This window comes from Centruroides sculpturatus, unplaced genomic scaffold, assembly GCF_000671375.1.
Source record: "Centruroides sculpturatus isolate CEXI.00-Female unplaced genomic scaffold, Cexi_2.0 scaffold649, whole genome shotgun sequence".
NCBI lineage: Eukaryota > Metazoa > Arthropoda > Arachnida > Scorpiones > Buthidae > Centruroides > Centruroides sculpturatus.
In genome coordinates, this window is record NW_019385064.1 from 120,719 (window position 1) to 148,629 (window position 27,911).

The window sequence follows — 27,911 nt, forward strand, 5'->3', positions numbered from 1 at the left end:
CGTTGAATAAGAAGTGTTTCTTTCACAAGAAATGTATAAAATTAGTGCTGTATTAGACTTACGGTACCTAATTTACATACTGTACAGACGATAATAAACTCAACTTACTAGCCTAAAATCTCCGTAGCGTGTTGCCAGGCGGCAGAAAGCATATATATAATTATAATAAAGTTACAATAAATTAAATTAATATATAATTATATATGCAGTACCTAATTTATATATAATTATATGTACAGTACCTAATTTATATATAATAGTGTACAGACGATAGTAAACTCAATTCACCTGCCTAAATTCTCCGTAGCGTGGCGCTGGATGGCGGAAAGTAGTTCAGCTGCCTGATGACGTTTTACCGAATTATAGGAGTTTTTTTATCACGTTTGTACGGATACCGTCGCAATTTTTTCACCATCTTATAGGAATCGTAATTATAGGAACCTGTGTTATAGGGGGGTCTACTGTATATATTTTATTTTATATTTCTAATTTCTCTCCATCGTAACTGCTCTTCAACATTCTTTTAGAAGTCATTTTCATAAAATATTGAAGATGACTGAAACTCAGTGAAACAATAGTAGCTGTAAATTCCAGCTTTAGGATTTAATTTAAAAAAAAAAAAATCATCTTATAAACACAAAAATTTACTTTTTTCTCTTGATTTCCAGCATTCACTGTTTAAAAAACAAACATTTTCAGCAACATTCAGGGGCCTGCATCAGGTTATGCAGACAGTTATTTAGTCAACACCTACAGGTAGCTGTAGGTGTTGACTAAATAATAACTCATTAGGTTATAAATGATAAATTTATTAACGTGTTGACTGCTTTGAGAAGCACATTTTTATTCAATAGGAAAGTAACAATTTTTTGTAATTAAAAATCTTAAAAGATTAGAAAAGATTCAACAAGATATTAAGTAAACTCAAAGAACATTCCCATAGAATACATAACAATGAGCATCATATGCTAATTCATATAAAGCAAGTCTATTCTTGCAAGCTGCAATGTTATACTTAGACAAGAAGGTATTTAAAGAGTTCTTTGATTTTTTGCATTTATAAGTTTTCTGTAAGTCTATTTTTCATACTTCTGAGACAGGAATTGTGTTTTATAATTTTGATAAATGGGTTCTACTGTAATAATGAAAAATGTATTAATATTATAAAACATTTCCTTCTTCAAAACCTGGTTGTGTAGAATGAAAATACATAAAAATATACCAAAACCAGTAAAAGGAATAAAATTATAATTATACAAACATTTTTGTGTATTTCTAACAAACATCAACAGATATATCATAACAAATACTGAACAGAACAATGTTAAGCAATTGAGCATATTTAAATATAAAGATTTGAAGTACTTCAAATTGCACTCACACACATTGGTACAGTGTTATCAATCTTAAAATAGAGATTTAAAAATTACAACTTTTAACTTAAAATATAGAAAATTAAAAGTTACAATTTTAAAATTTAAAATATATAAAAATAAGTATTATAGCTTTAAATTTAAAATGCTTGTAGGCAAAGAGTAAAATAAGTATTATTAAATAATTTTATTCCTTTTATTACTTTGGGTATATTTGTATGTGTTTTCATAATGTTATAAATTTGATTTTTAATTTTTTTTGGTTTGATAATTTTCTGTTAATATAAAATTAATGAATAAAACTCAAACTTAAAAATTTGCTTTTGTTGGAGCTCCAATAATAATAAATTTCTTAAAATATTCAAAACTTTGCAAGATGGTAAAGATGTTTGCAAGCTTTGATGATAAAATTTCAGGTATTGAGTTTATTTGAAGCATCTAAAATTGATTGGTATTAGATTCATGTGCCCATCATAATCAATCCTGTTGCTCTTCTCTATAAATATATTTCTGTTGTTTATCATATACATATACAAACACTTAACAATAATTTAATACAATACAAAATGTTTCTCTGTAAAAATAGAGTAAAGATTAAACATTTAAATTTTGTTTGCAAAATTATTAATAAAATCAAAATGAGTGAATTGATAAAATAAACTTTTGATGATAATGTTTTTACCATATACTAGTGTCTCATTTTGTTTTTGCATACCAGTAAAATTTGCAAAATTGTAGAATTTAATTTTACAATTTTGAATCTTGAAAACAACAAATCAATAGATGATCAACAACAGTTCAAACTCTCAAAATAATTGAAAAACAAAGAGGAATGTTATTTATCAGTTGATATTTTGTTAATGCAGAATGATGTATACAGTATATTTATATTTTTCAAATACTGTCTCTATTTACATAAATTTTTCCAATATATATTTGTTTGTGCAAAATCTTTACTTGATATGTTTATTGTAATTTGTGAATAGGATTTATTTCACAATAAAAATAAAGATTAACATCAATTACTCAGCACTGACACAAATCATGATCTGAACAGCAATGCTCTTGTCTGAAAACATGCCATAATGAATCATACATGCTTGGTCAATATCTGATATGACATACTATAGGAATATTTTGTCACTGGTTTGTGTTACATCTGTCTTTCCCTTTTAACAGAATTTAAGTTATTTAAGATATATCTTGAAACTTCTTGCATGTTAATCTTATCTGGGATGAATATTGTACTGTGCTCAGCTCCTTATCCATTCCTTTGTCAATGTCTCAGACTAGGCTCCATCTTTAGAAGAGTAGCTGATTGTTAAGCCATGACATCTCATTGCTAATACAAGCTTCTGGTAGATTCTCACTGATTACTGTTGATGGTTCCATTTACACATCATCAGGATTGATAATCTATTGTGACCTCTATATCTCTGACCAAGTTTTAAGAAGTATTATGTTCTGACTAGCAGAAACCAAATTTTTTATTGCTAGTGAGTATAACTAATCAACCTGTCTTTTTTTTTTTTTTTTTTTCATTGTTGGTATTCTCATGGTTTGCTAGTTCTGTTCTTTAGTTTTATGGTCTAACTTTTTAATTATATGCTAGGGGTCTCAATGAAACAAACTTAGGTGAAGATCATGGACAAGACATTAAACTTTCCTTTAAACTTAAAATATAACTGTTTCAACAAAGTTTTTTAAGCAGAAAGTTGGTTTACCTATTGGTTCATCAATGTCAGGTGTCATAGGAGAGATTGTGATTCATGCAATAGAAAGAGACATGGTGAAGAAGTTTAAAGAGGACACTGTGTATATAAACAAGTTTGTTGATGATTAAGTGTTTGGAAATGTAATAGGATTAGTGAGTTTTTGGAGAAAACATACATGAATAAGAAAGATCTCAAGTTAGAAATAGAGAAAGGAGGAGAAACAGCAATAAGTTATTTGAATATAGAAATAAAGGAAAAGTGAGATAGTTACAAAAGCATTTAGAAAAAAAATTAGCCAAAAAATATTGTCGCAATTTTTTCGCTGCGTTATAGGAATCTACGTTATAGGAACTCGCGTTATAGAGGGGTCTACTGTATAACCCAAAACCTTAAAACTAGCCTTAAATACTAACTTAACACTAATGACAGAAAAGGAGAAATAAGAGGACAGAAGAAATGGTATATACGATAGAATTAAGGATACCTGGGGTTTTGTCCTGTTTTTGGCCTGTTTCTTTATACGTACCATTGGATGGGATAACACACGTCCTTCTCCTATAACTGGCCAGTTCTTTTCCTCTTCAATACTTAGGATTCTTCCTTCCACTGTCGTCAATATAACCCTAAAACAGAATCTTTTCTCTCCTTAATTCTGAAATCTCCGGTTGTTGCAAATGCAACTCCTAGTATTCTTGCCTCGTCCGTACACTCTGCAGTCCGGCCTAAGAATGACTTGCCACGTCACTTCTTTTTCCTCTGGGTCCCATTTCCACCTTTGTTCCTCATACTTCTAGAAACTGGTCATTCCACCCAAGGGGCAGGGAATAGGTAAGAAAGTTCTAGAAGAAAATAGAACAAAGGGTAGCGAGAAGAAACTAAACTAAACTTAAATGAATATTTACAAAAATATAAACTTAAATTTTATCTATATAACATCTTATTTGACCTAGTGTTATCATTTTTTACTGTCGACACTGATAATAGCATTAAACAATCATTCATCATACTGGTGTGAGAATTAAGAACCTAACCACAAAATTACCAATATACCAGCAAAATTCAATTTAAAAACGAACGTTTTCTACCGTCTTCACCGGTCATCCTCAGGTTCGATTCCAAGATTTCAAAAAAAAATCGAACATCGCAATTATGCGCATGTCCGATGCAGGGCCTTAATAAAACTATTCGTGGAAATGGTTTCCTGCTTCAAAAATCTGATGCTTTATATTATAGTGTAGACATATATGGCACGCATCCATTATACGTCATAATAGTGTAGANTAACTGTATATATTTTGAATTATTTTTTTTTTTAGGTAGTTACACTGTTGCTGTTTTTTATTTGTTATAATATTTTAATCTGCAGGTTATCTGTTATTTGGAGGGGTGGAAATCTTTTGCCCAATGGCATTTTCATATATATGTAGAATAAACAAACTTAACTGGAATAAATATAAATTTAAGTGTTCCAGTCTATTCCAGCAAAAATTTTTAATTCTAACATTTTCAGTTATCTAAGCAGCCATCATCAGGATTGAACATGCAATAGAATAGTTTTTAAAATTTAAATTAGAAAATACAGTAAGACCCCGCTTAATGCGGGGGATGCATTCCTAGACAACAAAGTGCTGAGTGAAACAGCATTAAATGAGGTCTTTTTAACATAGAGTAAATAGGGATAGGGGAACACACGACCAAAAATAAACAAATTTTACTTTAATTTTAAGTTATTTTTATATTAATTTGTATAATAATATATGTTAAATAACACAAACAGGCACACAGAAATGTAAAGTTCATTTTTTGTGTTGAAGGTCCTGACTTTTCTGAAATTCTTGTTTTATGCAATAAAGTCATGTAATTTCATTTGTTGCTTTTTTCTTTCTTTAAGCAAATGTCAGTAGCAGAAGATCGCATCCATAATGCCTCATTTTGCTTTTGCGCTCCTTTCAAAATCTGGATCATTCGCTACAATTTGATCAACAATTTTGGTTATTGTTATCAAACTTTTACTAAGAAAATCTGTAGAGAATTTTAAAAAATAGGAAAATAGAGATTCTGAAAACAAAGAACCCAAAAAGGTTCTTTGTTTTCAGAATCTCTATTTTCCTATACCACATGAATTCCATGTTCTGCAGTTCTTGAAGGTCGTTGTGGGTAAGGTGACCAGAAACCTGTAACTCCTCAATATCCTGCTTGTCTATATCTCCTAGTCCTGCTATATCGATTAGGTTGAGTTTGGTCAACCTAACGATACAGTGATAGGCTCTTCTCGTTGAGAATTCTTGGATACCTTCAGCCATAACTTTTTCCACGCTCTGTTCATGCATTTATCAGTTAATTCTTGCCAAGCGAAGTTGATATTTTCTATGGCATCCATGATGTTATATTTTTTCCAAAATTACACCAAACAAACATAGATTTAAAGAAAGTACACCTTTTTGTCACCTTTTGCTGATTAGTTTGTTTGTGAATTATTGCGGCATTTTATTGATTCATACATAATACTATTGTATTATATACGAATCAATAAAATGCAGTGATAATTTAAATCAGCGTAAATTTTGAGCTTTTTTCAGGCTTCGAGCAGACTGTATCATATCGATTCAGCATTAAGCGAGGCAGCACTAAGCAGGGTCTTACTGTATTAGAAAAATTAAAATTTTTTGCTGGAATAGGCTAGAACTTTTATAAATTTACATTTATTCCAGTTAAGAAGTTTATTATTAAAGTAATGGCATTGCCAGCCAAAGAATACTTCAAGTTAGTGAAGAAATTAGTAAGAATCAACCCCCCCATCTTTTTTCCAAGAATGTAAAATCAACAAAGTGTATCCTGTGTCGGTTTGAAACATTAAACTTCCGAAAGACTGTGTATTCATGATAGGAAGGTTTAGGGACACAAATATGAGAAGATTAAACAGAAAAACCAGAAGAGCTAAGTATACTATACTTCATAAGACTATAAACCTGGAGGATCAATTGGTGCAGAAGGATCCATTTGCACTCGAACAAGCCAACACCAAAGCAGTGGCAGTAGCATCCAGATTGGAAACCTTAGAAAAAAAGTATGTCAAAAAGTTGAAATAGCTGTGTAAATGGCAACCTATGAAGAACTATACCATTTAATGAATCAGATCATATGTTGAGATGGACTTATTCTCCCAAAATGCCTACTTGAAGCAACAAAGATTGGTTTGTCATATACACTGAGAAACCACTAATATCGAAATAGTCATACTTAAAGTGGAAAGCATTCTAGATCCTCTCAATGAACATGTGAAATAAGCCTGCAGATGGGAAGTAGCCTTGAAAATTTTAAACCAACGTCGTCATCACCTCATATCCAACCATAAATGGACAAACATCAACAACATGAGGAAATTGTTAATACAGAATGATGTAGTACTCACCAGAGCAGATAAGTCTAAATCAATGGTAATCGTTAAGAGGAACACATACATGAAGGAATACAGACTGTACGATAGTAAATGGTATAATAGTAACCTCCATACAAAGACAAGTAATCAATATATCACAGTTGCAACTAGTAAACTACTTAAACATATAAGAATGCTTTCACCAGCTATACCAAGACTTTTTGGTTTTGCTAAAATACACAAGTTAGATTAACAATTGTGACTTGTGGTTGAGAAATGGCCATCAATAACAATCTTATTATAGAAAAAATGCATATACAAGCTGTTAAAACCTCAAATAATAAACACAGGTTTCAGCATCAGTAGCCCGGCACAGTTAGCAGAAAAGCTAAAGCACATTGTCTTAAATGATGAATACATTTCTGTTCTAGATTTCCAAAGTTTTTACCCGTCCATTAAACTGGAATCTTGTCATAATCGTTTGCGAAAGGAATTAGATAGAACCATAGACAGAATGGCCACCCACAACCAAACATTGATAGTGATAGCACAATTAATATGCTATTCATCTTTGTTCAAATTTGATGGGGAAATGTATGTTCAAAACAGAGGCATTTCTATGGCAGTTCCATGGCAGGTTTACTATGTAAACTAGTGCTAAGGGAGATGGAGAAAATGGTTATTCCTAAATGCAAAATAATATTTTATTATATAGGTGTTACACAGACAATGTACTGATTACATGGAACACAACTAGATATACACTGCTATTGATTGTGTCGATGAAGCATCTGTATGGATTAAAAATAGCTCTGAACGAATTTAGTAATAACGAAGCACACTTCCTGGATCCGAACATTATCCTAGTAATTGGGAGATATTCACAAAGGCATATGTTAAACCAACACACTCATTATACATCCCTTACTGCTCAAACGACCTCTCAGATACAAAATGGCAACTTCTAATGCCCTTATCATAAGAGCATACACACATTGCACAGACATAAGGGACACCATAAAAGAGTTGAACAGAATCAAAAACATAGCAGCCACTTATGGATACAAACAAAGTACCATCAACATCTTAGTTAATAGATACAAGCATAAAACACTCTCCATAAAAAAATAATAAACCCATTCCATTCATGACACACCAGTAACATATAACAAGTTGCTATATTGCACCTTTAAAAAAGTTATTAGACAGGGCAACAAGCAACAATCTTATAAATGCAATTGTATGGTCTACAGTTTATTGCATAATGACAGGACCCAACAGATCCTACCACAGTCCCAGGAGTGTACAAAATACCCTTTACGCTATGTCTAGAAAATAGAATCAACAAGTATATAAGATACACAATCTGAAATCATCCTACCTGGCTCAAGGAACATCAGTATGATGTACAGTACATAAAGGCAAAAGCACCACAACACTGACTATTATGGCAATGCTTTCAGAAAATATACCATATTTCATAGATGCAACATTCCAGAAAAACTCTAGAAAAAAATAGCCATATACAAAAATACTACTACTTGCCTGATTATATCTATTAGATATATGTTATAATATTATATAGTATTTATGTATGACAAACNGTAAATTCAATTAGATTTCATCCTTCACAGGATCTTGTTATTACTTCTTCTGGAGATCAAACAAGTCATGTTTGGAGAGCTTCAGTATCAACAACACAGGGCAGTGAACAAACTGTAAGTTCTTACTGATAAAATTATAAATATTTTCTATATTATTAGTATGAAATATAAATACAGTTGAAAATCTTAATATATCAACAGCATTCATTTACAGATTGCTGTAATATGATTATCAACTGTAAATGTACTAGTAAATAATTTACTTCATTGTAAAATCAAGTAAAATTCTACTGAGAACATTACATGAGATTTAAATTGAATTGTCTGTTCAGTTTTTATTTATAGTAAAACCTCACTAAGTGTTAACCTGAAGTCATGTTAACTCTAAGCTATCAACAAGTCCTTGGCACAGTATGCAGGGTTTTCTGTATAATACAGTCTTATTAAGTTAAAATTGCCAGTACTTTAACTTGAACTTATTTTTTGTGTACTCTTTTTTTGATAGGTCTGTGATCTTCATTTTCTTTTATATTCCATGTGAATACAGACAATTAAGATAAAAGAAACACTATGGTTTCAAGCCAAACACTCCATCAACCTTGTGTCAAATTCCTTCATTGATATAGTATGTTACCTACCTTCTGATTGGGACAGAAAGAGGCACATTGACAACATCCTCGAAAGGCTTCTAAACTATTCTGTACATACTATTCATAGAATAATTGCATAATTGTAATTATTTTAGGATTCTTGAGATTCTTGACAGATTCTTGAGAAGGCTTGATAACAATTGTATGGGAGAAAAATTTGAGAAAATCAGATATTAAACTCATTACTTTAAAACTCTAACTCAAAGTTGAGATTTGTTTTACTTATAACTTGCTTTTATCCTGACAATATATACAGTGACTACCACAAAGTATTTAGACACCTCTCCAAAACTACAGGTGATCTGTATCCAGACTGCATGTCTGCCAGTGTTATAAATATTTCAGCACAATGCAACAACTGCTACAATTCCATGCAGTGCAGAGCTTAGACTTTTTGTGAAAGGTGAAATTATAGGTGTCATTGATGTGGAAAGTTGATTTGTGAAATCACAGACACTGCAGCACCTCAAATCAATTGTGTGTGGTGATATAGTCAGTGGAAGATGGGTCACTGATTTGGTTGGTTATCCCAATCTGGGAATGTGACCCAGATTAGGATAACCAATCAAACTGCAACCCAGGGCCATAGGGTACTGCTGTGTGAACTATAGGAAAATTACACCCAACCATGNCAACTCTAAGATGTCAGATAGATGTTCAGAAGAGTCGTTGATATTTCGAATGAGAAAATCCCTTAACTCACAAAAACATGGCTCGATGCGGATGGATGGGAACATGGATTCAAAATCACAAACAGTGAAATATACGCCATCTAAGTTGTCAAGTGCATTCAATCTGTGAATCAACTGTACCGGATTGGACACAGTACACGGATATTCCTCGATGGTGCTTGTTACAAAGGAGTTAAGCATGTGTTCTATAAGTATAGTCGGAGATCTCGACTTGTCGACGACCGGACGTAGTTGTTTACCGTCTTTATGGAGTTTGACGAAAGCAAATAAGCGTGGTGCAATGGGTGTCGAAATAGTTGCCTTAGTTATCTTTAGTACTCTAGCCAATGGTGAGTTGGTCATACGTGCAACCCTTGCTTGAGTCCTTTCCAAAAATCCGCTGGGGGCCTTAGTGCATTCAGTGTTGCTGATGTATTCATACAAGCCATTTCTATACGTATCCCTTTTCATAAGAACAATGCTTTTGGATTTATCCGCCCTTACAGCGACCACATCATTACGACTCATCCATCGTCTAGAATTATGTATGGCACTCGCATATGATCGTTCATCGTGTGCCTTGTGGTTATAGATATCGAAGAAAACCTTCCATCGGAAGTATTCTTTACGCGTGTTGCCAAGACCTTCCACCATCCTCTCAACATCCAGTATAACCTTAGTTAAGTCCACCGGAAGGGAAGGAGCAAACGCGGGGCCCAATCCTACTACGTTAACCAGCATGGGCGGAGGTTGAATGCCATCCCAACATACAAGAGAACCCTGTATTCGGTTTTCCTTCAGACGCTGGAACGTCGACAGCCATTCTACTTTCTTACGATGCTGTTTGCGGAGTCTCCTAGAAATAGAGTCTGCTAACGGGACGACACTTGCATTAACTCTGGTCAGGATGTCGGGATTCCTCTCATAAAAATAATTTTCTAATCGGATAACGTTGCTCACTAATGCATACCTTCTTCTCCTAGCATATCTTATCGCTTTTTTTAAACAGATGCGCCTAACCACAGGTAGTAACGTAGAACAGTCAGGAGGCAAACGTATTCTATAAATTGAAGCAGGAAATAATCCCAATGAACGGCACTTAATCAGAAAGGCTAACTTGGAAGAAGTCCTGCATAACTTCACAACAGCTTTTCGATAGTATTTGGCTGGCGTAGCCATATCTAAACAATCATTCTTCATACTGGTGTGAGAATTAATGGGTGTGGAGGGCGTATTATGACGTATAATAGATGCGCACCATATATGTCTACACTATAATATAAAGCATCGGATTTTTGAAGCAGGAAACCATTTCCACGAATAGTTTTATTAAGGCCCTGCATCGGACATGCGCATAATTGCGATGTTCGATTTTTTTTTGAAATCTTGGAATCGAACCTGAGGATGACCGGTGAAGACGGTAGAAAACGTTCGTTTTTAAATTGAATTTTGCTGGTATATTGGTAATTTTGTGGTTAGGTTGATAATAGCATTAATTCCTCATATTAACAAGAGGATATAACTCTATTTCCAAGGTGCTACTGCAAAACACTTCAACACAAATGTCACTAATGCAAAAGTAGCCACTGAATAGCCATTATTTTTTTAAATTAAAATTTAACTACAAATAGAAATAGTCACTACTGGTACATAGTTAATACATACATGAATTTCACATATAATATCTTTATTAAAATTCTGTTATTTAGATTAGCATCATCACTATTTTGCATTTTCAGTAACCTGTTAGTTTCAGTCCACATTAAGTTCAGTTTTCATGACTTTACTGTATTAGCATTTTAGAATAGTTTATATTCTCAGAATGCAAGAGAAACAAAACAATCATTTTTCTCTGTCATTAATTTTAACTACTAAAATTGTTTTATTTTTAAATTAATAAGTAACTAGAAAAACTTAACATTCTTTTTTTTTATCTTTGCCTTTTTCCATGTTTATGTGGGACCTTCTCTAATACATTTTTTCCATTTCTCCCTATCAAGGGCTTCTTCTTCTCTCTTGGTTCAAGTCGAAGACCCACCTTATCTTTCTAACATATCTTTGGTCTTCCTCTTTCCTTTTACTACCAGTTTTCCGATCTTCTTTCCAACATAATTGTCACTTCTTTGCTCTACGTGGCCAAACCACCTCAACCTACATTCTTGCATCTTTTTGCTCAAGGCCCACCTTAACAGAACCTCTAATAAAATCATTACTTATTCTATCCTTCCTTGACACTTCACACACCCATCTCAACATTCTTATCTCTGCCACCTCCATCTTTCTTTCTTGGGCTCTTGTTATTGCCCATGTCTCAGCTCCATATAACATTGCAGGTCTAACAACTGATTTATACAATTTTTGTTTCAGATTGCAGCTAACTTTCTTGTCGCATATCAGAAACTGCTCAGCTTTCCGTAGTTCATTCATCCACATTGAATTCTATGCTGCACCTCCAAGTTCAATCCTCCTCCTATCTTGACAAATGTCCCAAAATATTTAAAACTCGGAACCAAAGGGAGCAGCACATTTTGGATTTTAATATTATATTCATCTCTACCATTCAGAGTCATATAAGATGTTTTAATTCTGCTAATCTTCATGCTCCTTTCTTCCAAAACTTTCCGTCAATCTTCCAGTTTCTTCTCAGTCTTGGTTTGGGAAAGTTCACACATCACAATATCATTTGCAAACAGCATACTCCACGGAGCCTCAAAATTCACGTCACACACCAACACATCTATTATCAGGTCAAACAAATAAGGGCTAAGGGCTGATCCCTGATGCAAACCAACATTAACAAAGAACCCTTCTGTAGTACCCACACTATTCTTAACTTGGGTCTCTGCTCCCTCGTATATTTCCTTGATGAGTCTAACATATTTTTCTCGAACATTCTTTTCCCTCAAACATCTCCATATCTCTCTCCTTGGTATACTATCATACACCTTTTCTAGATCTATGAACACCATATGCAAATCTTCCTGCATTTCCCTGTGCCTTTCCATCAGCTGTTTTAGAGCAAAGATAGCATCAGTCGTACTCCTTCCCGGCAAAAAGCCAAACTGTTCCTCTCCAATCTCAGATTCCTGCCTAATCCTTCTTTCTACAATTTTCTCTCAAATCTTTGTAGTATGGGACAATATCTTTATACCTCTGTAATTTTCACAATTCTGTACACCCCCTTTACCTTTAAAGATCGGTACAAGAATGCTCTTCCTTCATTCATCTGGGATCTTCTTTTGCTGACAGAGTTTCTTCATAAGATCTCAGAGGTTATCAATTCCCTCCTTGCCCAAACCTCTCCAAGCCTCGACTGAAATTCAGTGCCTACTGCTTTCCCCATCTTCATTTTCCTAAGCACACTTTCCACTTCTCTGAATATCTTGCACCACTCCTTCGTTTGCCTCTCCATTCGTGTATAAAGTTCTGGGGTTTTCTTCATTCAATAAATTCCTAAAATATACTTTCCATCTTTCCTTGACCCTTTTGTAACCTTGTAATACCACTCCTTTATCATTATTAATCAGTTTAATACAGGTAAAATTTTTCAATGCCTTATCTCTTGCTTTGGCAATTCTCATCAACTGCCTTTCTCCACTTTTCCTTTCAAAAACTTTATAATTCTCTTCTAAAGCCTTTGCTTTCGCAATAGCCACTGCCTTTTTAGTCATTTTATTTGCCAAATGGTAAGTTTCTTTATCTACAGGCTTTCCCATCAAATCCCTCCTTTTCTTTGCCTCTTTCTTTTGTTTAACTGCAGATTGTATCTCAGCATTCCACTACCAAAGTTCCTTTCCTTCTGGTGATCCCTTCCCTGAAGTTTTTCCCAAAACCTCTTTTTCCAACTTTCAAAATGCAATTACTGTTCAGCAACCACCATGTTTGCACATCATCCGGGAACTGGATTTCTTTTAACACTTTTATCTTAAACTCTTTCCTTAATTCCTCCTCTTTCAATCTCTACCATTTGATTCTTTGTTCAATCTGGCTAACACAATTCTTACAATGGCCCATAAGAAAGTTAATAACTAGAAAAACTTGTCATTATTTTAGTTTAATTATAAGCTAATATAATATGTAATTTTATCAAAATAAAATTTGAAATATAAAATTTCTATTCAATAAAATTAAGTTAATTTAATAGGAAATAATAATAAATCTAATCTAATTATGCCCTAAAATCATTTTTTAGAATTAATATTTTGTTTTGTATATTACATGTATTTAAAATTCCAATTTTGTTACCATTATTATATTATTACCCTATTAAATATATATATATATATTATTTATATTTTAGCGTATAGTTTTCCAAATGATTCATTAGAAGCAGATTTTTAAAATCCAAAATATGCCGCAAGATAGTTCTAGTGGCAAACCTCCCAAAGGTAAAAGAAAAAAGAATGTATCAAGAGTCCTGAGTCATGGTGATGCAGATCTTCAATTACATTATAACAAAACTGATGATGGCGATGCTTCACTTCCTCTTGCTTTTCGGTAAGTCATTGTCCAACAAAATAAGTACAGTTAAACTTGGTTTTAACAAGCAGGAAGGACCAAGCAAACTTGTTCGTTATGTATAAAAACAACCAAATGATTGCTTTAAATAATCAGGCTATAACTTTGTTAATTTAATGCTAAGTAATTTGCTACTAGAGGTAGACATTAGGTACCATTTCTTATAGCCCGATTATTTTAAGGCGATCATTTATTTATGTTTCTATATACATACCGGGCTTTGCAATGTTTGATATAATTGTTCATTATGACTGTTACCTCCAATAACTGTTGTTAGTATTTTAGAATGAAGTTTTTTTTCTTATTTCTTAAAATTCCTTATTCTACTCAATACAATAGCATTTTAAAACACAATGAAAAATTTTCTAATTAAATTATTTGAAATGCTTTGAAAAACTTAAAAATATAATTAATATGAATTTAATTATAATTATTAAATTCAATAAGAGACGGCACCTAACACCTACCTCTAAGCCAAATTACTTAGCATTTAATTATTAATAGTAGCAGTAATATAGCTCAATCTAATTCTGCAATCATTCAGCTTAATATAACTATCAAGCTTACAAATGTTTATATTTGATTATCCATATAGTTCAAATATTATTTGCCAGTTTGGCAGTGTTTTATTAATAAAATGCTTATATTCATAATGTTTCAAAACTCAATGCATTTCTGCTGTACTTCATAACAAATTATAGTGAAGCATTGAAAATCCAGATTCAGACAACAAAAAATAGCTATTAATTTAACCCCTTTCAACAGGAACTTTGTTTTTTCAGCCTTGCATTCTTGATATTCTAATATTCACTTAGAATTTGTCCAATTTTTAAATTATAATTAGTGTACTCTTTGTTTGAATATAGTAATTCTGTAAATTATATTTTGAGTTTTTTAAAATATTCCTATATTCCTTTTAAAATACTGGTTTAATCCTTTGTTCAAACACGATATAGTGCAATCACTCGACCACTTTGCATTTTTCATCATTTACTTTTATTCAGTTGATGAAAAATGCCAAGTGGTGAGTGTTGCACTATATTGTGTTTGAACAAAGGAAAAATACCGACGCTGTTTTAAGAATGTTAATACTGTTTAAACTTAAAACAGCTAAACTTGATTTACAATACATTTGGAGTTTACAGTAATTAAAATACTTGCACATATATTTGAAAATTCAGATGAGATCCAGCCCAATTAATCTGGATTTTTGATGCTCTGTACTTACAAAGCTTCTTGCACCTGAGACTAAATCCTACAACAGATGCCTATCTTTATGTCAATTTTTCTTTAAACACACCCAGATGCTTCACATACTACTTCCAACACTGATATTTAATGAACATTAGATGAACAAAAGAAAACAAATGTTTTCAGCTGCTTTAGTGGCTCGTTTTAGGTTACAAAAAAATTTTTATATTTTTAAATGAGTTTGTACATTCAATAAAAGGAATTTTTTATCAACAAACTTTTTCACTTTGTTGAAAAAAGGCACAATGAACATTTTATTTTTAACAAAACATTTACAAAACAGAACAATAACAAACTTCAAATGTTCCAAAACTCCAACATTCCAAATTCTTTTTAAAATCAAACTGCTTTCAAAATGAGTGCTATCTAGCAAAATTCTCACAATTCGTAACATATATAAATTCAAATGAACTAAAACATTTGAAATGCACAGAGCATTCTACACTTCAATGACATTATATAAATTAAAATAAGAATTTAAAAAATTTTTTAAAACATTTCTAAAAATTAAAGATTACAACATTCAATCTAAGGCTATCAATACTTATCAAGCTTCTGGCAGATTTAGTATGCCTTTATTATTAATCCACTCCTCTTTTTGCACCTGCTTAAAAATTTCAATGACCTCTGCTGTTTTGAGTTTTTGTGCATCATAAATTCTTAAGTGTTATTTTTTTCTCCCCATTTGGGACACCCAAGATTCACTTGCAAATTGGGCCAGTGCTCCTTTTTTAGGTCTTGTATGTATGTTGTTTAATTCTGGTACTTAATAATCTATCTGTGGAGTTTATATATGCTAAACAAGTTTTAAATCTTCTGTCCACTGATGATATTTTATAGACCCTGGGAACTTTTTTAGGTTCAATGTATCTTTACTCTTAGTTAGCAGTTTAAATATAATAGGGCAACATGTATAGGCTCTTTTTGTTTTACTATATTTAAACTGCTAACTAATGGTAAAGATAAATTGAACCTATAAAAGCTTCCAGGTTCTATACAATATCATTAGTGGATAGAAGATTTAAAACTTGTTTAGCATATATAGACTCCACAGATTATTAAGTACTAGAATGAAAAGAACATATGACACCTAAAAGAAAGGAGAAGTATGTAACAGCATTGGTTCAATTTGCAAATGAGCCCTGAGTGTCCCAAATGGGGAGAGGCAAAAATAATACAAAAAATTTATGATGCACAAAAATAGTATATTTCTGTTTTGTTCTATCTTATTTACATATTTTTTTTAACATGGATTTTTACTTTTCAGGGGGCGTCTGTACGAACTATTTAGCCAAATCGAAAAGGAGTTCGAGGTATTATATGCAGAAAATCTTACTTGTAAGTTGATAAATCTGAAGTTTTGATTTTGTATTTTATAACAAACTAGTTCATTTATAATTAACAAGTTAGAACATTTAGGCATTAAAAATCATATAAATAGGCAGACAAAAATAGGCAAATTAGTAGGCGCTAAATCTGAAAATAAGCTTTTAAAAATCCTGAATATTAATCAAACTGATTCAAAGAACAATGATACAACTTATGTGCTAACATTTAATGCAAACAATAGTAATTTGTTTTCCATTTTCATCCATAGAACTTTAATATATTGCTTAATTTTTAGAAAAATAAAAATGGGGGACAAAGACATTCAAAACATCTGTATAATTAATAAATACAGTGGTACCTCAGGATATGAAATTAATTTGTTTCGAAAACTGATATCGTATCATGAAAATGTCATAAGGTGAATCATTTTTCCCCATACGATTACATGTAAAACCAAATAATTCATTCCAACGCGAAAAACACGCTCAAATTAAAGCTAAGTAGTACATTTTAAAAAAAATAACTATAGTAAGGAAAACACTGAAAAATGCGTTTTGTAGTTGTAAATGTATAAATAACCATAATAGAATAATAATTGATAAAAAAAAAAAAAAAATGTAGTTTTATTTGCACTTTACTTTTGAGGATAGACGACAGTGGAGGTGTAAACTGGTGGCAGAGAAGGGAAATGATACTAAAACTTAACTTACATAACATAATGTAACAATAACTTAAAAATAACTTAGATTTTTAAAAAATTAGTGTTGTTTTATATTTTTTTGTTTTAATTTTTATTCACTGCTTTTTGCTTTCTTTCCTTCACTTCCACCAGCACTTTCACTGGATAGAGGTCACTTGGTAAAATATCTATCCAAAGAGGTTTGGCTTTGCCTACTTTTTAAAATGTTTCTAAAATGACTTAGGCAAATGTCATTACTCCGAGCAGCAATATGGCCAGTGTGAACCTTTTTGGGATGTTTCTTTTCAATAAAATCAGTCACTTTCTGATAATACCGCAAGATTTCCTTTATCAAGCGAGATCCTTCCACGACGAAGCAAACACACGGACTGAGACCGATGAACATAAGTGAATAAAAAATGGTGCTGCAAACTAATGTAATGTTGTATGGTGAGTTTTTGTTCGTATCGTGGAACAAAAATATGTTTGAATTTCATGTTGTATCCTGAAAATTTCATATGCTGGGGCATCTGTATATATTTTATGTATGTATTTTAATGTCATTTTTGCATTACAATGTTGTTATGATAAACTATAAGCTCTTTTTCTAAATTAATCTGTAGAAAAGAAATTATCTTATCTCCTAGCTTTAGTAATAAATAACGTTCAAACTTTCCTGAATTACTTTTTGAACTTTTGAAAGTCACAATAATACAAAACAATCTTACTAAATTCTGTTTACAAAATAAAATTCCTATTTGTTCTATAGAATTGATTTTACATAAGGATCAAGCTTTTAATATCTATATTATAAATTACATAAAAAAGTGAGAATATCTATTTAGAGTTGATGTAATATATTATGGGCTTAAATTCTAGTGAAAGAAAAGATTGATTCATTGAATGAACAATTGGAAAGAGAAACAAATCTTTCGTCAGAACGCCCCATCGATTATGTGGATAGCGGAGAACCCACGAGTGGTAAAACTAAAGGAAAGAGAGAATCCTTGACAGGTACCTAACATTTTGTGTTAAATAACATAAGTAATAATTTATAATTAAAAATTGAAAAATTCAAAAATTAAAATTTAAGATTTTTTTATTAATTGCATGCTTATATTATATTAGATATTAAATATAGTCAGAGCATTACACAGAATAAAAAATTTTTTGTTCTGGAAATAATATTTATGCATGTTTGACAGTTGACATTCTCTCATTCTATTTTAAACTACTTTAACAGTAAATTTTAAGATAACTTTTTAGAATGTTGAAACAAGTTGCAATGTTATTAATTCAAATTTTTAAACATTTTACAGCAAGCCAATTATCTCAAAAGATCAAAAGCACTTACAGGTTGAAAGCTTCCACTAGTCGAATTGTATCCACTTTCAAAGCTCCAACAATTAGCTGTCACCAAGTGTCTGAATATCTTGGACATAGAGATGGTGTATGGGAAGTCAGTACAGCACGTTGTGGTTTACCAGTAATAGCCACAGCATCAGCAGGTAACAGGAATACTTAATATTAATTTTCTGTGAACCAGCTAATACAAAAACTACTGTCAAATCCTTTACTTTTTCTTCTAAAGAAGAAAAAAAGTATAGGTGTATATAGATATGACATGTATTTGACTTATCCTTGCATCATGAATTACACCAAAAATACAATCCATGAAGCAGGGATAAGTTAACAATTACAAATACACAAATTTTATACAGTATATTATACAAGCTATAACAATTTAATTCTTAGAATGCACCTGTAGAAAATGTGTGTGTACATGTGAATTAGCAATTGTTGTCATCTTCAAAGAACCCTTCCAAAGTTATGTATTTGGTTATATGCTGTTGCCATTGCTGGAAAAATACCTATAATTCTGTTTCTGGAATACTCATAAGTTCCTTTGTTATATGATGCTAGATATCAGAAACATACAAAAATCTTTATTCTTTTATGGTAGTTTTTATTTTTTGAAAAAGCCAGAAATTTTGAGGGAGTCAGATGAATAGGCTGGATAATCCACTGCAGTGCGCATAATGATTTTTCAAGATTGTCACACTTTTGCAGCCAATGTTTGTATATGTCTTAAAACTTTTGTTGATTATATTTCAAATTTGGTTTTACAAATTTTATTCCTCTTTCAAATAATTTGTGTGTAGTATTAATCTCAACATAAAATTGCATTGAATTTAACTATGTTGGTTTGTCACATGCAAGAACAATGCAGACAAGAAAAATTTTTGTAATATATTGCAAAGATATAGACTATTGAAATGTAAAATATTGATTTTAATGTATAAATTTACTAATAGTGTATTGTAACAAATGGATTAATGTATAAAATTTATATAATTTTTAATTTAACAGCATAATTCATTTAAAGAGCTGACATTACATGATCACTTGCCAAAAATTTGTTGGTCCTAACAGTGATCCTTTGAAATTTTTACTTCCAAAGTAAAGATTCAGAAAAAAAAATTGCTTTATTGAATATTTCAAGAAATATTAATTTTTTAAAGTAAAAATAATTGTTTCCTTTTATCACAGAGGTTTTTTGTTAAAAATCAATTAAAAAATTTAAGAAATAAGATTTTACTAAAGTACTTGTAAAATCTTAAGTAAAAAACTTTCTAGAAAAGTTAAAGAAAAATTTTACAGGTAGAAGCAATTAGAAATTAGATTCACTTCTGTTTTACAAATAAAATCTTAGCACCTTTTTTAATACACTAAATAACATGTGTAACCCACCTTCTGATCAAGGATAGTTGTCCAAAAAATAAAAGATTTACATTCTGGGAAATAAAGAAGTAGATTGAAGAATTGAATGGGTCTTATTATTAACTAAAATTTAGGGAAAGAACTGGTAAGAAGTCCTATAGAACAATGAAAAGGTGGATTATACATATTATTTATGCATATTAAAAGAAAGGACAAATGGCAGAGTATAGAATTAGCTCCTTTTTCTTTACTTTTTGCTGGAGCATAGTACAGATCTTATTTTTAAACAGGTCACTTTTTAACTTTATTATAGTAACAAATTGAAATCAGCAGTGTAATTAAAACTTCAAATGGCTATTTGAAATTTGATGTGTGTATTTTTTTTTAATATTTTCGATCAAATTACTTAAAAATAAGTTAAAAATTTTATTATCATCTATCCATGTTTACACAATTTCAGATTAAAAATTAGGGTTTATTAATACTACACCTAAAAAATATACAACTTTCTCACATCATTTAATTATTTTTTAAAAAATCTGACAGGTACTTGCAATTAGCCAACAATTGAAAAACTTGTCAAGTTTGCCTGGTAGATAATTTTTTATATTTCTCAATATTGTAACTAGATAAAACAATCAACAGATTCATTTCATGTAATAAAGTATATATTACATTAAGATAATGATAATACAGTCGACCCCTCTATAACACTGTTAATTATTCCGTTTTATATGAATTCCATGTTGTACGAGTCAATTAGATTTTACAAATACATGAGCCGTTCACAGCCCGGCATACGTATTTGTAAAATCTAAGTGACTCGTACAACATGAAATTTATATAAAATGGAATAATCAACAGTGTTATAGGGGGGTCGACTGTATTGACTTTTTTAAATAATTATTTCTATAATAATAATAATAATTCAAGGAGATTCCTTGAGTCCTCTCTGGTTCTGCCTAGCCCTGAACCCATTATCCAACATGTTAACAACACGCATTATGGCTACAATATCAGACATGAAAAAACAACACAGTTTACGCTGTCACATCTCATGTTGAAATGGAAGTAATTACACTCGGTGACGAAGTTGAGGCCAATGAATTTTTAACACAGTAGCATTCCTCGGAAATGAGTGAGGACCCTACTCCGACGGTATTAAGAAAGGCAAGAAGAATCATCGCCTTACCAGGTGTTTCCTCAACCCTAACTGGGTCGCTCGATCCCCCCCCTCTAATGTTGTGTGTCCTAGGTTGTTCTTTCAACCAAAAACCCATAAGACAAACTGGCCGTTACGTCCGCTAGTAAACAAACGGTCTCATCCAACCTATTATTTAGAAAAAGCGCTTGCTAAATTCCTTTGCTCATTAGTTCCAAATTCTCCATATGTTACTCCCTCTTCTGTAATTGCTAAATCCACCATCACTTCAAGTATTGGTACACTACGGCCAGACACCTACACCTTTTACAAGCTGGATGTAGTATCTTTATATCCCTCAGTGCCAACCTTTGAGGCAGTAATGCTGGCTAATTCTCTACTTCTAAGAAAGGGCTTTAACATCCAACAGGTGCTTGATTTACGAGATGCGCACATCTCATGTACATGGACGACATAAAACTTTATGCATCCACACACAAAAACAACTTTAGCAGCTCCTACAAATCACACATTCATACACCAAGGATATACAAATCTAGTTTGGCTTAGACAAATGCAAAACACTTCACATAAAAAAGGAATCCTGAAGAAAGAAGATTTTGCACTTGAAAATGGAGATGTTATTGAATCCATTGAAGAGGGAGAGTTCTACAAGTATTTAGGATTTCAACAGGCAAAACTAACAGAACATACACAAATAAAGCAAAGATTAATTAAAGAATACCAAAGTAGGTTAAACGCTATACTCAAAACACAGCTAAATGCAAAACACACAGTTAAAGCAATAAACACATATGCCATCCCAGTACTCACATACTCATTTGGAGTTATACATTGGACTCACACAGATCTCGAGCAACTCCAAAGGAAAATAAGAACAACACTTACTAAGCATAAACAACATCACCCTAAATTCGCTATAGAAAGATTAATCTTTCCATGTAAAGATGGCGGACATGGCCTGATTGACATTATAAACCTTCATTACAAACAGATACAATCACTGCGAGAGTTTTTCTACAGGAAACAAGAAACATCACAATTACATANATATATATTGTAAAGTCTTTGTAAATCCGCACTTAAAATGTAAATTTTAATATTGGCGGTAGACTATCACACAGCTTTAGCCAATGATTTCACTTTATTCTATTACTATAGATGCATTTCGGTCCTTTTCTAAAAAAGGTCCCTCTTCAGTACTATAAAATACAAAAGTTTACATAAACTTTTTCAGCAAGTAAATATTTAACATAACAATAAATATTTTAGTATTACAATACCATTTGAGTACACAGTTTTATTTATACATCCCTTTAGCACTTTTATCTTGAGCGCACTAAATTATTTTTATTTATGTCTTGCTGTAATAAATTTTACTCTATATTAGATCTAACAATTATACTCAATAAAACTTTTAAAAATCTACAAAAATTTTAAAAAATTATCTAAATAAGTTCTAAAAAATACAAATGTAGAACATGATTAACGTTATAAAAATCAATTCTAAAAAACTTACTGTATGTATTTTTCTATGATAGTCCATGAACTGTCTTTTAAAAAATTTGTAGGATTATGTACCAAGTGTGCACCGTTCGACTACACCATTGCTTAAGCTTGTTTTCATCGTGGAGCTTGTCATCGAATGGCACTCGCGTGCTTCCTGATAAATTATTTTTTTTTGTGAAAAACTCACTGAACTTTGGAGACATCATTAATATAAATATAATTTTTATGGACGTTAAATAATAAATGGTTTTTAGTAGGTCCGCTGCTCATTTAAACTCAACAATTTATACAATATCCGCTATTGGTCTAGATTCAGCCAATCCTGTCACGACACAAGTCGGCGATGACGTTTTACCGTGTTATATGAGTTTCTTTTAGCGTGTTTGTACAAATACTGTCGCAATTTTTTCGCTGTCATATAGGAATCCGAACTATATGAACCCGTTTTAATAGGGGTTCTACTGTATAATCAAACATCAAACATTTGCTGAGCTTACTATTAATTTAATACTCAAATGCTTTCAGACTATTTCTAATAGGCCATCCTCAGGAAATTACTGTTCTACAATCGAACACAAAGCTTTTCGAACACACTTTAAATTTAAAAAATTTTTAAACATTTAAAAAAATCTTTACATTAATTTCCTGAGGATGGCCTATAAGAAATAGGTTGAAAGCGTTTGAGTATTAAATTAATAGTAAGTTCAGCAAGTGTTTGGTGTTTGATTATATTTGTAAGTTAACGGCTGAGGAAGTAAGGACAGTAGGTATATTATTTCAGTGATTATTCTATTTTTCTTGGATTTGTATTGGTTCATTTATTCTACCTTGAATGTGGTAGAAGTTTTGTTGAATTGCAAAACTGCTGAGCATACAAAATGTAATCAGAAAAAAAATAATTTATGCCATGTGTTGCAAAAATTTAGAAATAATTTTTTAACAATGCAGATAAAATTATATTAAGCAGCCATTGTGGAACATTGTAGAAAATTGTACTAAATTCTGTAAACTTTTTCATAACCTTCTATTTCTTCTTTTTGTAAAAAATATTCTAGAACTGTTAGAATTCTTTAATATGCAAAAATACAGCAGAGCATCGATTATCCGACTCAATTGGGGACTCAGGTTGGTCGGATAACGGAAAAAAAATACATTATTATAATATAGTATATTATTGATAGTATATCCCATGTAATTAGTATATTAGTACTGTATATCGCTATTAACCAACTTCGCGTTGAATTTTCATCGATGTTAAGCCCAACAAAATTTTTTTTTTAATAAGAATCATTGCTATTGTATCGTTAAAAATTATTTTTAAATTATTTTATTGCTCACAAAACAAACAACCATTCATAATTAGAAAATTAAGTCTCCTTTAAATACTGGCTTTCCTTCAATGGTCGAGCCATGTTGCCAGCTAAAACACGCACAAATTTAACAAAAATAATATTAAAGTAGCCAAGACATAGACAAATATTGTAGTGCCACATCACTAGCGGACATTTGAAATTTGCCGACTAGAACAGTTGGTTAACCCAGTGTTTTTCAACCGAGGTGTCGCGGCACCTTAGGGTGCCACTGCGCCATGATTGGGGTGTCGCAAAGTTTAGGGCCTTTAGTCATTTTCTTGGAAATTTACTTAAGTGTAGTTCAAGATAACTCATTGTCAGTTCTATTTTGCTACGAAATATCTAGTAAGCAAAGAAACGATGACTAATCGCATGTTAATATAATGTTCAATGCTACGTGTACTCACGAGTTTGCCCAAACCACGTTACTTGGCCTTCACATTCCCAGTCCCATTACCAGGNTAGCGTATAGTTTTCCAAATGATTCATTAGAAGCAGATTTTTAAAATCCAAAATATGCCGCAAGATAGTTCTAGTGGCAAACCTCCCAAAGGTAAAAGAAAAAAGAATGTATCAAGAGTCCTGAGTCATGGTGATGCAGATCTTCAATTACATTATAACAAAACTGATGATGGCGATGCTTCACTTCCTCTTGCTTTTCGGTAAGTCATTGTCCAACAAAATAAGTACAGTTAAACTTGGTTTTAACAAGCAGGAAGGACCAAGCAAACTTGTTCGTTATGTATAAAAACAACCAAATGATTGCTTTAAATAATCAGGCTATAACTTTGTTAATTTAATGCTAAGTAATTTGCTACTAGAGGTAGACATTAGGTACCATTTCTTATAGCCCGATTATTTTAAGGCGATCATTTATTTATGTTTCTATATACATACCGGGCTTTGCAATGTTTGATATAATTGTTCATTATGACTGTTACCTCCAATAACTGTTGTTAGTATTTTAGAATGAAGTTTTTTTTCTTATTTCTTAAAATTCCTTATTCTACTCAATACAATAGCATTTTAAAACACAATGAAAAATTTTCTAATTAAATTATTTGAAATGCTTTGAAAAACTTAAAAATATAATTAATATGAATTTAATTATAATTATTAAATTCAATAAGAGACGGCACCTAACACCTACCTCTAAGCCAAATTACTTAGCATTTAATTATTAATAGTAGCAGTAATATAGCTCAATCTAATTCTGCAATCATTCAGCTTAATATAACTATCAAGCTTACAAATGTTTATATTTGATTATCCATATAGTTCAAATATTATTTGCCAGTTTGGCAGTGTTTTATTAATAAAATGCTTATATTCATAATGTTTCAAAACTCAATGCATTTCTGCTGTACTTCATAACAAATTATAGTGAAGCATTGAAAATCCAGATTCAGACAACAAAAAATAGCTATTAATTTAACCCCTTTCAACAGGAACTTTGTTTTTTCAGCCTTGCATTCTTGATATTCTAATATTCACTTAGAATTTGTCCAATTTTTAAATTATAATTAGTGTACTCTTTGTTTGAATATAGTAATTCTGTAAATTATATTTTGAGTTTTTTAAAATATTCCTATATTCCTTTTAAAATACTGGTTTAATCCTTTGTTCAAACACGATATAGTGCAATCACTCGACCACTTTGCATTTTTCATCATTTACTTTTATTCAGTTGATGATGAAAAATGCCAAGTGGTGAGTGTTGCACTATATTGTGTTTGAACAAAGGAAAAATACCGACGCTGTTTTAAGAATGTTAATACTGTTTAAACTTAAAACAGCTAAACTTGATTTACAATACATTTGGAGTTTACAGTAATTAAAATACTTGCACATATATTTGAAAATTCAGATGAGATCCAGCCCAATTAATCTGGATTTTTGATGCTCTGTACTTACAAAGCTTCTTGCACCTGAGACTAAATCCTACAACAGATGCCTATCTTTATGTCAATTTTTCTTTAAACACACCCAGATGCTTCACATACTACTTCCAACACTGATATTTAATGAACATTAGATGAACAAAAGAAAACAAATGTTTTCAGCTGCTTTAGTGGCTCGTTTTAGGTTACAAAAAAATTTTTATATTTTTAAATGAGTTTGTACATTCAATAAAAGGAATTTTTTATCAACAAACTTTTTCACTTTGTTGAAAAAAGGCACAATGAACATTTTATTTTTAACAAAACATTTACAAAACAGAAAAATGGCAAACTTCAAATGTTCCAAAACTCCAACATTCCAAATTCTTTTTAAAATCAAACTGCTTTCAAAATGAGTGCTATCTAGCAAAATTCTCACAATTCGTAACATATATAAATTCAAATGAACTAAAACATTTGAAATGCACAGAGCATTCTACACTTCAATGACATTATATAAATTAAAATAAGAATTTAAAAAATTTTTTAAAACATTTCTAAAAATTAAAGATTACAACATTCAATCTAAGGCTATCAATACTTATCAAGCTTCTGGCAGATTTAGTATGCCTTTATTATTAATCCACTCCTCTTTTTGCACCTGCTTAAAAATTTCAATGACCTCTGCTGTTTTGAGTTTTTGTGCATCATAAATTCTTAAGTGTTATTTTTTTCTCCCCATTTGGGACACCCAAGATTCACTTGCAAATTGGGCCAGTGCTCCTTTTTTAGGTCTTGTATGTATGTTGTTTAATTCTGGTACTTAATAATCTATCTGTGGAGTTTATATATGCTAAACAAGTTTTAAATCTTCTGTCCACTGATGATATTCTATAGACCCTGGGAACTTTTTTAGGTTCAATGTATCTTTACTCTTAGTTAGCAGTTTAAATATAATAGGGCAACATGTATAGGCTCTTTTTGTTTTACTATATTTAAACTGCTAACTAATGGTAAAGATAAATTGAACCTATAAAAGCTTCCAGGTTCTATACAATATCATTAGTGGATAGAAGATTTAAAACTTGTTTAGCATATATAGACTCCACAGATTATTAAGTACTAGAATGAAAAGAACATATGACACCTAAAAGAAAGGAGAAGTATGTAACAGCATTGGTTCAATTTGCAAATGAGCCCTGAGTGTCCCAAATGGGGAGAGGCAAAAATAATACAAAAAATTTATGATGCACAAAAATAGTATATTTCTGTTTTGTTCTATCTTATTTACATATTTTTTTTAACATGGATTTTTACTTTTCAGGGGGCGTCTGTACGAACTATTTAGCCAAATCGAAAAGGAGTTCGAGGTATTATATGCAGAAAATCTTACTTGTAAGTTGATAAATCTGAAGTTTTGATTTTGTATTTTATAACAAACTAGTTCATTTATAATTAACAAGTTAGAACATTTAGGCATTAAAAATCATATAAATAGGCAGACAAAAATAGGCAAATTAGTAGGCGCTAAATCTGAAAATAAGCTTTTAAAAATCCTGAATATTAATCAAACTGATTCAAAGAACAATGATACAACTTATGTGCTAACATTTAATGCAAACAATAGTAATTTGTTTTCCATTTTCATCCATAGAACTTTAATATATTGCTTAATTTTTAGAAAAATAAAAATGGGGGACAAAGACATTCAAAACATCTGTATAATTAATAAATACAGTGGTACCTCAGGATATGAAATTAATTTGTTTCGAAAACTGATATCGTATCATGAAAATGTCATAAGGTGAATCATTTTTCCCCATACGATTACATGTAAAACCAAATAATTCATTCCAACGCGAAAAACACGCTCAAATTAAAGCTAAGTAGTACATTTTAAAAAAAATAACTATAGTAAGGAAAACACTGAAAAATGCGTTTTGTAGTTGTAAATGTATAAATAACCATAATAGAATAATAATTGATAAAAATAATGTAATTTTATTTGCATTTTACCTTTGAGGATAGACTACGGTGGAGGTGTAAACTGGTGGCGGAAGAGAGGGAGAAGGGAAATGATACTAAAACTTAACTTACATAACATAATGTAACAATAAC

The 27,911-nt window shown here is 31.2% G+C and overlaps 3 protein-coding genes across 4 annotated transcripts in view; 2 read left to right on the forward strand and 1 right to left on the reverse strand.

Moving 5' to 3' along the window:
- Window positions 1–18,709, forward strand: part of LOC111634151 (WD repeat-containing protein 37-like) — a 27,649-nt gene extending 8,940 nt beyond the window's left edge. For both annotated transcript variants that reach the window (XM_023378859.1, XM_023378860.1), the window contains exons 2-5: window positions 13,693–13,889; window positions 16,429–16,499; window positions 18,049–18,183; window positions 18,489–18,709. In XM_023378859.1, coding sequence (XP_023234627.1) covers window positions 13,744–13,889; window positions 16,429–16,499; window positions 18,049–18,183; window positions 18,489–18,694 — 558 coding nt within the window. In that variant the 5' untranslated portion in view covers window positions 13,693–13,743 and the 3' untranslated portion in view covers window positions 18,695–18,709. The remainder of the gene's footprint in view (window positions 1–13,692; window positions 13,890–16,428; window positions 16,500–18,048; window positions 18,184–18,488) is intronic.
- LOC111634140 lies at window positions 9,327–10,571 on the reverse strand. The gene has a single exon (XM_023378848.1). The coding sequence runs from the start codon at window positions 10,569–10,571 to the stop codon at window positions 9,327–9,329; it is 1,245 nt and encodes a 414-aa protein (XP_023234616.1).
- Window positions 18,710–24,378: 5,669 nt separating the features above from the next.
- Window positions 24,379–27,911, forward strand: part of LOC111634152 (WD repeat-containing protein 37-like) — a 40,717-nt gene continuing 37,184 nt past the window's right edge. The window contains exons 1-2 of the mRNA XM_023378861.1: window positions 24,379–24,575; window positions 27,118–27,188. Of these exons, the coding sequence (XP_023234629.1) occupies window positions 24,430–24,575; window positions 27,118–27,188 (217 nt within the window). The 5' untranslated portion in view covers window positions 24,379–24,429. The remainder of the gene's footprint in view (window positions 24,576–27,117; window positions 27,189–27,911) is intronic.